Source organism: Pezoporus flaviventris, unplaced genomic scaffold, assembly GCF_033815535.1.
Source record: "Pezoporus flaviventris isolate CSIRO_AGI_PZ_B2104156 unplaced genomic scaffold, CSIRO_AGI_Pfla_v1 ptg000004l, whole genome shotgun sequence".
Lineage (NCBI taxonomy): Eukaryota > Metazoa > Chordata > Aves > Psittaciformes > Psittacidae > Pezoporus > Pezoporus flaviventris.
This window is the reverse complement of record NW_026892552.1, coordinates 702,744-714,316: the sequence shown is the minus strand read 5'-3', so window position 1 is coordinate 714,316 and position 11,573 is coordinate 702,744. Positions and strand designations below refer to the sequence as shown.

The 11,573-nt window shown below is 42.1% G+C and overlaps 1 protein-coding gene across 4 annotated transcripts in view; it reads right to left on the bottom strand.

Annotated features, from left to right (window-relative positions):
- Positions 1 to 447: 447 nt before the first annotated feature.
- Positions 448 to 11,573, bottom strand: part of ZCCHC7 (zinc finger CCHC-type containing 7) — a 118,813-nt gene continuing 107,687 nt past the window's right edge. For all 4 annotated transcript variants that reach the window (XM_061445320.1, XM_061445319.1, XM_061445318.1 and 1 more), the window contains 3 exons: positions 6,817 to 6,912; positions 1,949 to 2,066; positions 448 to 1,479 (listed from right to left, as the gene is read on the bottom strand). In XM_061445320.1, the coding sequence (XP_061301304.1) occupies positions 1,037 to 1,479; positions 1,949 to 2,066; positions 6,817 to 6,912 (657 nt within the window). In that variant the 3' untranslated portion in view covers positions 448 to 1,036. The remainder of the gene's footprint in view (positions 1,480 to 1,948; positions 2,067 to 6,816; positions 6,913 to 11,573) is intronic.

Below are 11,573 nucleotides of genomic sequence, written 5' to 3'. Positions count from 1 at the left end.
CAGAGGTGATGTAGTTTCAGCTTATGAAAGAGAAGAAAACTGGTTTTAATTATGCTTAGTAATGCGAGAAAATGTGAAATAAAGCTACAGTTTTTTTATATCCCTTGTGAAGTTTTATTTGGGGTGTTTCTTTGATTAAGCACTTCTTACAAAGCTTTTAAACACATTTAATTCCAGTGTACAAAAATACCTATCTTAAAAAAAGTACTAAATTTTAACACAGTATGTGTGGAACCAAATAAATCTTTCATACTCTCCTATCTTTTCACCAGAAATAACTTCCACATCAAGGGGAACAGGACATATTTAATTTGAGATGTAAATTCTGTTCTCAGATGCTTTCTCCTGCCCTGCTGACTGGTTGGCAAAGAGAGGGAATGGGCCTGTGCACTAAAAATTGTGGCACTGAGGGTGATGGATCCACATCATGGATATGGATCCATGGAGCATGAGGCAGAAGACTGTCAAATCCCAAAGTGCAAGCCAATGACTTTGCAACACCCTCATTCTGGGATGGACTGAAGTGAAACAGTGCCCAGCTGCAAGCTGGAAAATACTGAGTGGCTGCAGGAAATATGCTTTATATCCACATCCCTGGTCTGCATTCCAGCTTCTCCTAACATGAGAGTCTCTCCACCATCAGCTCCAAAGGCACTGTGTTCCCTAGCAACACATCCTGCTCTGGCAGGCAGAGCAACACCTCACTGATAAAAAAAAAAAAAAAGCTACCAAACCAAGCACAGCCCCTTTTACCTCCCTTTTACCCAAGCAATGAAAACAAACTTATAGCCTATACTGGGACTGCTGAAAAGTACTGCCACTCCAGGCACAAGCACTAAGGCTACCTGTCAAGTGGCCAGTTCATGACAGACAGAGCATTCCCTTCTGGGAACAGGATTCAGGGTGTGACTTGTGCCTGGGCATGCCCATGTGGGTTCAGGGGTGGACTCAAATTCAGTGTACTAAGAGAGGGACAAAAATAAAGAGAAGAGGAACTGGAGTCAGTAAATGCCAGTGCTACTTATCTACTTCCTCATCACCAGGAAGAAGACCTCTTCTTCTTCTGTTTTATGAGGAATAAATTCTCTGTGTTACCAGCACTAGCATCTTTCCGCTTTTTCCATTTCTTCTTTCTTTTAGCACCTTTCAGAGGCTCCTGCGTGTAAGCAGTCTTGCTGCCTGAGAATGCCTTGAAAATGAACTTGTGATGGATTTTGCTGCCCTTACATGCCTGCCTTTTACACCCTCTAGGGAAGTCCTCTTCCAGGTTGCGGCTGATTTCAACATCACTCCTGTGTTTCTCTTCTCTGTGTTTCTCTGCCTGGGACATCTTCACCCTTTTGTGACACTTGCCATCTTTGTTATGTTTCCGATGTTCTTTCCAAGGCTTGTTCTTTTTCTTATGGCTGTGCCCTTCATGTTCCTCCTCCTGCCATGGTGTCTCTGGCTTTTCAGGCAGAAGGCCAGCTTCATATAGTTCTGTAAACAGAGCAGTGCCTTTCAATATGCATGCAAAACACCTAAAACATAGTGCTCAAGCCATCACAGCTGTCCTTGTGTATTTATGAAGTTAGTTAGACAAAAATTCATTTCTGGTAGATTTTTTCATAGTTTTGTTTGGTTTTTTTTTTCTGTCAGCAGACTAGAATCTTAACAAGTTACATCTTAATCCTCTTCCAGCTAGTTTATAGCATTTTCAATCTCAGTGGATTTTTTAGAATCAAAACATCTGACAACATCCACCTTGTGACTTTGACACAATAATTTCCATGATAGTCAGGGTTGAATAAAGTCACACATCTTATACTACTGTTAAGACTACCTGCAAATCCCTATAGCCTTCCCAGTATGTGAAAGTAATCCCACAAAATTTCTGAAAACATTAAACACAGAAAAAGGTATTTTGAAGAATTGAAAGGCAGGAGAGATCTCACAAAACATACTGTACCTGCAACCTTTCTTTTTAATCTGTTCGCCCTTCTCTTGAGATCGTATTCATCATCATAGTAGCAGATGAATGGAGAAGAAGGGAACATGCTTCCATGCATCCGCCTTTCTGAGCACTCCTGCAAAACACATTTTAAGTCATTAGATGTGGCTGAGTTGTCTGGAAGGAAAATCAGTCAGATTCTGGAGATGCTGGTCTGCACCTGTGGAGGATGTGGCCAGCAATTGTTTAAACACTCATAATTCTATTAACATCCAATAACCCTTCCTGTGCACACAGAGAAACATACGTAACATAAGCCAAGCTGCAGTTCTCTTGTAGCAAATGGAAGGAATCCTATGTCTTCCTGCAGTTCCTACACATCTGTAGCACCGACAGAAGCAGAGGTCTAGAAGGAGGTGAGCACTAGGTAAATGAGGCGGACTGCAAGCAGAGCTGTAGGATCCGGGGTATAGGGCTGTCCTGCCTGCAGTCAGGACAGGTTCCCCCCCACCAGCTCTTTCCTGGTCTCCCAGCACAGCTACATACCCAGTCTTCTTGAAAGGAAAATGCTTCTTATTGCAGGGAATCTCTTTTAAACTACATCATTTGGGCTGGAAGTATGTGCAGAAATGTGGCAGACTGCAAGGGTGGGATTGGCTGAAGGGGAAGTAAGCAGTGATGAGGAGCTGGGCGCAGCATCCTCCCCACACTGTGCATGTGCAGACAGTCTGGCTGCTGCAGTTTTCTCACAGATGTAATCGAAAACCAAATCCTACAGGTGAGTGCTGTGCAAACACATCAGATTGTAGGGAAGTGGACGGGAGCCTGAAACGATTATCTGTGGTGAGGAAGCGGTTGGCTCTTGTATCATGTGCATGTCAGCCTATTCCCAAACACTTCATTCAGCAATGTGAATTATTCCACTGCTGTTTAGTTTTAGCGATGTCTGTGAGTCAGGCTTACTGGGATGTTTCCCACAGTTCTTTCCTTTTTTTTTTTTTTTTCTCAGAGTAGCATGTGATATATATACATATATATATATATTTCTATCCTTGCAAATTGCTTGTTAGCTGTTGTGCTTAGCAATCATCTTTCTACTTCTTGGATACTGCCCAAATCTAGTGAAGTCTGGGCCTTGCTATTCTCAAGAAACTGTCAGGATCTTTCACTCACCCTGATGTTTCCACTACAAGCTAAGCAGCTTTCCTTCTTTTGTTTACTATTTCCAGTGCCACCTCTAGCACCCCCTTTTCCCTGTGTGTCCTCTTGCCTCCTCCCCTCTCTTTCTCAGAGGCAGAGTACATCAAAGATGCATTTTGCATGTATTTCATATTTCTCAGCTTGTATTTGGCCTTTCCTTGGCTGAAATTAAATGAAGAATCATGCTGTTCTCCATGGTGCCCTCCAAAAGGGTATTGTTAGGCTATGTGACAACTGGCTTGTCTTTACCTGCTCAGAGGAGTGTGGATGAGCAATGGCAGCTCGTAGCTGGAGCCTACCCAAGTCTGAGGGATCAGCCTTATACCCCACTGCGAAATTATGCTGAAAGGGACCTAGAAGGGGCATGCAAGTCCATCCATTGCCTGAGGCTGTTATCATTAGCTATTCAACCGAGAAAAGCATATCCTGGAAGTCGATTGCATTTCACACTGAACACCTTGAACAGCCACCTATCAAACCACAAAGAAACCTTCTCTCTCACCTTTCCAGGGTTCTCTATCTGCCTTCCCTGGATTTAAGACAAGAGAAAAGAGTAACAGACAAATGGCACTTCAAATACCTGTGTTTCATATTAGTTAAACCTAAGACTGGCCTTTAGGCAGGCACAAAGATGGAATAAATGAAAGAAAATGTTATCCCTAAACATTGCCAGAGATCACTGAAAATGACACAGATTGTCTTTACACAGGAGTATGCAAAGACACACACCTTTGTGTGACACCTGTGAAATGTACTGCTTGGGATCCTGCTTCAAATCTAGGGCTTGCTCTCCAGATGTGTGGCCATTCCTTCTTTTTGTTCTGTTAATGTGCTGACAAGAGAGAGAAGCTGTAGTGAATGAAATGCACATGCCACTCAAATCAGCACTCCTTTTTAACTCAGCAATGTCCAACACGCACTTGGATATATCCTTCCCTCTCAAGTAAGCTGCCACTGCTGCCATGCACTGTGTACTGTTAAATACTCTTGGGACAGTCTTCAGTGCTAGAGGTTTCATACAGAGGATGGAAAGCAGAGCCTGCTACCAACCTGCAAGAGTGTGTGATTGGCATACTGGATGTGAATGCAAGGCACATCTGCAGATACTGTACAACTCCTTATCACTACTGCCTTGAGAACTGGCTACAGCCTGAATAATGCAATAGGCTGTTCCTCATTAACTTACCCTCCTTCTTAACTTTCCAATGGGGATGAACCCTAAGATGACCACGCATTAATATTATGGATCCATAAGAGACAGACCTTGTCTGTCTCCATAAGAGACAGACCTATGGATCATAAGAGACAGACCATGTCTGTCAATAAAAAATAAAGCAAATTCAGGAAACATAACAGTCAGGCGATGCCATCTCTGACACTTTATATCTTAACTGTTTCCACTTCTACAAACAAGAAGTGGTCTGCAATGATGGTCTTACCAGAACTCCACAGTTAACTCTGGAATTTAGTAAGGTTTTTGCTCTTCCCTCTACGTCTAGGAAAGCTCTTCCTAGACCTCTACCAAACAAAAGGAATTTCAGGTGTTCCTAAACTAGATAAAATGGCAACATGGAAGGAAAGGACTAGAGTGGGAAGCACAGGTTATGGCGCATCTATAAGAAACTAACCCTAGCCTTGTCTTCTTGGTCAGTTTGTTATTCATCTGCTTTAACTGCACAAAAAAGGCAATAGAACATAATTCCTGACATACAGAAATCGGAAAAACGTTAAGATGCTTGCCATCATATGTAATTTTTTTCTGTTAAAAATATTAACATTAAAAACAAAAATCCTTTTTCACCCTTAAATTACAGGCAGATCTTCCAAGCTGACAGAGCAGCTCACCACATGAACTCAGGCACTGATTATGTTCTCAGCTTTCTCAGCCAGTGAGAGATGCAAACCTCAGAAGTGTTCCTTGTCCAGCTGGGTCACTGTGCAGATTCACATCCAGGCTCCCAGTCCAATTTCCTCATCCATTTTTGGACAGGAAGTTTAATGATTTGAGGGCAAATGCTCAGTTATCATCACATAATCTGATGTGTGTCCTGGTTCTTTTTCTGTATGCATATAGGAAGTCTGGTATTTTTGCCCTTCTGTGTTGTGACTGTGACTTCTCCATTCTGTCATTGCTCAGGCTATTTCTGCTCCTCATACACTAGTAAAAACACTATCTTACCTTCTTTAGCTTTGATAACTGGAAAGTGTTGCCCTTGAGTCACTTTACCGCCTTACTAATTTCAGAGTTACCACCATTTTCCATCCAAGCTATCAGCTCCTCCCACATATTTACAAATCATTGTTACAGCAGCTGTATTTGTATCCATGTACAGCTGTCTGCCTTCCTCAAATGACATTTTTTGACAGGTTAGTAAAATGTTCCTTATCCATTGCTGGCAGTCAGCTCACTTCCTTCTTTAATCCTCTCACTTCTGTTTTTATTGTATATGTCTATTTTAGAGTCCATATCACTGGCAGGGGTTTTATTCTGGTTTTGTTTAACAGCATCAGTTTCAGCGCTGTTTTCATAGGCATTATCAGCTCTAGTTCCCAAACACCAGAACAAGCTCGTTTGCATGACTGTGCTGCTGAGGAATCACGCTGCTGCTGCACACATAGCTGTGCCTTGAGCAGATGTCCTGCAGATGAAGGCAAGGATTTGGACTCCTGTACCACAGTCAAGCCAGTGTCTGTACCCATGCCAAGGGTGACACCACGCTGGTGGCATACAATGGTCTCTCACCAAGCTTGGATTGCAACAGCTGCTTATTTTCTGCCCCTCCCAATCCAGGGCAGCAGGCAGCCACGTCTCCTGGTTGTACACAACGGCCTTAGCTCCAAGAAGAAAATCTTCACTTTTCTCCAAAGACAGCTCAGCACTGAAAATCTTCCATTCATCTTTCAGCTCTGCCATGAGAAGATCCCAGCAAACCTGCCCTACCTGTCCCACTATTTCCCACACGGATTAACTGTTCAGGTGGAAACAGCAGCAAGCTTTTAACAACACATATTCAGTAGCTGTAGGAGCCAACACACAAAGCATGCAGGAGAAGGAAGGAATTTGCTATCTCTAAGCTGCAGGAAACTATAAACTTCACCTATCCAATGCATGAGTAACACTCATTTTCTAGAATACTTGTGCCTCATGAATTTATTCCATAAAAGAAAAGAACTAACATTGTTTGGTGTTGGTATTTGCAGGTGGAGAGTTGCACTTGTCACAAAAGGGGCCTGAAAAAGATGATAAGCATCACCAAGCAACCCCAGAAGATGCAGCAGATCTCCAGTTTTTACTGAAGCCACTTAAGGCTCATAATGTATGTACACCTTACAGAAGGATAATGTCAACCTTAATTCAGATGCTGAATTAAACTAAGAAACTACAAGTGAAGAACATTAAAAGCAGGCAGAAACAGAAAATTCCTAAAATGGGATTTCAAATTGTCAGGCTGATTGTGGTGAAAAAACCTTACATGATGTTGAACACGGCAGGAAAAAAAAAAAAAAAAGCTGTGTTTACCAACTGTTTATTTTCCAATATTCTCCCCAAAATTAATTTCATTGGAGTGGCCCTTCATAGATGATTAGCTTGACTCTCCCAGCTCTTTTCTCCAAACACGTAGCATGTCAGAGATGAACCACCCAAGGGATACATTTAACGTTAATGCAGAGACTGCTAAACTTACATATCCAAAATGTCCTTTCTGGGAACAGTTGTAGCAGTACACTACAGCAGAGCGCTCAGAGTGAGAACTGGCTGCCTTGATGGGTCCTGGCTTTGTCTGAAAGATAGAAATAGGCAAGAATTAGGTTTGGCAGTATTCTGAATGCTGAATTAAAGACAAATTTAAATGACATAAATATAATTTTATTATGCTTAAATCAAAACATTCCTGCTTGCTGTTGGAATATTATGTTTGAAAAAGAAGCAAGTGGCTCATATGACTCTAATTTTGCAGAGCAAGGTTCAGACTGAGCATCACAAATGAGGTGGGAAGAGGCATCCCCTGTATCTATTCCACCTGGCCCTGTTATTTCAGCTCTGAATACAAGAAAACAAACTGTTGATTCATCTCTTTCTCCTCCGTCTTGTCTTCCAACCCCCTCCGGCTCCCACAGATGCCCCACCATCCCCTGGGACACATAGGGCCATCAGCTATTGCATCCACCAGCTGGAGAGGCACATTTGTGTATTGCTGAACTAGCCTTGCTTAAAGCAATACAGCAAAGATCTGATGGAGATACGGGACTTTCACCCACTGCATTCCCAAGCTTATGTTCGCTTCCAACAGCAGTGCCCAGGAGTAGGCACACTGCAGGAGGACCTGTCAGTCTTTCGAAGAGAATGGGGAACTGGTTCTGCTCCCAGCAGAGACCACACCATCCTGTGGTCCACAGCTGCTCCTGGGACTTACATAAGGTGAAGGAAGATTTAGCATGCTCCATCAAATTCAAGGGAACAGGCAGCTCTTTTTCTTTTCCCCATTTAGTACCACTAAGTGGAATAAATGAACATACTGTCTATACCTTTACTTTCCTCACACACAACACATTCATCCCCTTGAAAAATAACAGCCACAGAGCCTATACTGTTGGAATGGGTGTGAACAAAGGGTGCATGAATTCTAGCTAAAATCCAACAGGGCAAAACAGTGACCTTACTGTTTCCAGCACTGCATGCATTTCCAAAAAAAAAGTAGCATTTAGTAAAGCTCATGACAGTAATTGCTTTTTTCTTTAAAACTGTTTCACCCTATACTTCCACTGTTAGAGCTGCTGTGTTCCACATAGGCCTCCAGAAGAATGACAACAGTACTTGTAAAATAGGCAGAAACAACAGAAATCTTCCAATGCTGGTTTTTATTAATCTGATCACACCTGCAGGGTCACCTTATTTTGAACCTCTTCAGCCTTGGGTTTAAATGCGTGTTTCTGATTCATGTTCCTCAGTTCACATTCACTCACCAGGAGAAGGCTAAAGGAAGACCAGGTAGAGTGACACATCCAACAGTGATTTGTCACAAAAGGCAGGAAAACAAGGAAAGGAAAAAAACCCACCACCTATAAATTAATTTATATATTTTTCATCCATGTCTTACAGCAAGAGCTCTCCAGCTAACAGCAGTGTGTGACCTACTAAAGCAGCTTAGTTTTTCAGGTATCCTTTTACCATAAATACATTGAACAGGCAAGGAAAAACACCCCACCAAATGCTAACATCCCCTTGAGGAAAAATCTGTGGGTTTAATTTACTGGATCAATCACTTGTATTCTAGTTAGTTTTCAGCATTAGGAGTGGCCCCAGAAATCACCTCCACTTTGGACAGGGCTCCTAAAAAGCTAAAATAAATCCTACGAGTGATATCTTCCTCTGCCTTCCCACCATGTAGAATTTTAGCCATATTAAATCTGCTTTCAAAGCTGAAGTCCACTGAAGCCCCACACTGGGATGCTGCCACAAAGCCCCAGAAGGTTCCCTCAGTCAGTCCCTGTCTGCTCAAGAGCTTCGTGACCAGAATACTAGTGCAACACAGCTGTCAAAAATAAAATCAAGACCACTACTTTCTGCCAAGTAGGCCTTTTCACCATAACATCAGTCTGAAAATGACATGATTATACTATTTGGTCTTTGCAAGGTGCAGTATAATAACAATAACCATGTCTTATTCCAGAGATACAATCCTTTACATTCCAAGATGTTGCCTGCTAAAATGCCTGCTGAAGGATCTCACTCCTTCCTCTGGTGAATGGTCATCCCCAAATGCAAGTAAGTATGATTTTGGCCATTGCTAGTGTTCTTGTGTTGAAACTCTAGTAAAACTCGCACTGACTTCAAAACACTGCTACTATTTACAGGAAAGATAAGTAAGATCTTCCATTGTTTTGAATTGGCCTTTTGAAAATACATGCCAGCTGCATGGATACTGACAAGAAATGGACCATGCTCACCAAAGCACTGTAGTGATTTATATAGCTAAATTAGTATGTGAAGAGCCTTTACACACTCCTTCACTAGGTGCTTCAGTGTAATCCAAAAGTTAAACACACAGCAGGAGATGCAAATAGTTCACCTGGCTCATAAGTTATGCCTGGCATTCGCTGTTGGGTTTGCCTCCCAGCACCAAACACTTGCAGTTCTCAGTGCATTTCTGAGAGCTGGAACTCAACAGCTGTGCCAAATGCTGGTTGCACTCCCACCCTGCTCCCATCCCTTCACAACCTGCCAAGCACCCTGGTCTTGCTAGGGACCAGCTAAAACCACCTGAAAACTGGGTGTAAACACGTACAGTGGGGCTTCCGTTTACAGCAGGAGTCCCACGGACGTCACAGCCCCTGTAACCCCAACTGCCCCCGCTCTGAGCCAGCTCCCCCCACCCCATTTACTTCTGTTTAGTTAATAGAAAAGGTCACATTCAAGTAAAGAAATTAAACTGAATACTTGCAGGTCAGATTACAACTCTACATAACTTTACCCCTTTCCAAAGCTAAAGAAAAAAGGAAACCCTTGTGTTATAAACCCTCTGTTTTCTATTTATTTAGGGCTTAAAAAGGCATCTGAAGAGTCCGGTCATATGGGTACAAAATAAACTATTCATCAGCATAGCTTCTTTATGTTATAGGGTTATAGGATTTTTACAAACATTTAAATAATCTACATTTGTAGGGTGATATCTTGGAGATTACTTCACTATCAATATATAGAAGTAATAACTTGGTAGATAACATTACCTATGAAAGGTCCATCCCATCTGCTATTCTTGCTGAAAGCTTTTCATGCACCAGCAAACTCAGTAAATATCAGAAGAAAAAGCATAAGCCTACCACGCCATGGATTTACTCCTAATGTCTCCTCAAAGTGCAGGTTGATGCGATGATTACAAATGATTTTTCTTCTAATGTCATTTTACATAACCCTTTTTTCTGCATGAGTAGTTAGTGCAGAATGAATGAATGAATGCCATTAAAACAGTTAATCATTATCTGGGACACTGGCCTTCCTCCCTTCTCAACTAGGAATCTCCATGACAAAGGCCAAGAGATCAAAATGCCAGAGCTGCCTCTCTGGCCTATTTCTGACAGCAATTTTTTATGCAGATGGACCTGCTGGGCAGCCCCCTCTGTGACTTTGAGCTCCCCTTATCTGCACTGACTTTGATCCAATGAAGGCTTGCTTTTATGAAGCTCATTACTACTTAGGATCTGCAATCTGGCTAAATCTCACTAATTACAGAAAATCTTCTGGTCTCCATTTTTGTGTATTTCTCTGCTACTCTGTATTATGTGATGCATGGAGCTCAGCGACGTGCAGGACCCTTTTGTGCAACTGAAACTGCCCATGTTGGACAAACATGGCACGCTTCATGATTCAGACCAGTACAATGACACACACCCAGCTTCTCTGATAGCCAAGGGCAGCTGGAGCCCACTCTGCAGTCATCTCTCATAACTCACCAAGATACATCTAACCCAAACTGATAAAACACCTGCCAAAAGAAAAGCTTCCCACTATATCTCGTGTGCCAGTGAAACCACTCTGACAACTAAATAAAATTCAGAAAAGTTCACTGTGCCATCCACTCTTGTAATCAGGTGAAACCAAGGTCATGCCCTCAACCGATCCATCAGCGTCCATCCACCATCACACTGCCTCTGCTTAAGGCTTGCACTGAAGGGTTGGGGTTTTTTTTGTTCAGCACCAGTTCGGCTAACTCTGCTTTAGCATGTGAGGGAATAATTTTATAAAACCTTTACTGAGCACATCCCAGGGCTGGCTAGCTATGGCTACTTATACCACTTCCAAATCACCCAGCACCACTCTTGTGTGCTGAGAAGAGAGCGTTATTTCTTCTGATCCATTATTTCAATTGTTATGCTCATACCTAATCTATCAGATAATTTTTAGTGTTTTTTTCTTCTTGCAATCTAAAGATAAGTAATTAAACAGTGGATTAAAGAACAAGTGCAGGGGGAGGACATCTACACAACCCAAAATGCCAACACAGGGCATTCCTTCCAACAATGCGCCCACCACAACCAATGCACGAGTTCTGCATACTGCACAGTCTGGTTTTGTACAATTCACTGAGACAAACAAGATGTAAGACTGGGACTAAAAGTCATTAGCAGTGATGTTTCACCAATGTCTTAAGCCACTGAAAGATGATCATCAAATGAATCATTACACACCATAGGTTGTAGACTGAAGTTGGAAAAGGAAACAGTCAGAACAGCTCTATCACTGCAAAATGTATACTTTCATTTTCCCTTTGCAGATTATCATAATCTACTTGCATACCAGCTGAAACAATGGCAGGTTAGCACCATTCTCTTATATTCAAAATTGCCAATGTAAGATATCATGTAATATTGTAATTATACTAAGGGGTTTTGTTGTTGTTATTTTCTTTAACCATGTCATGCACCCAGTAGACTTGCATTCCAT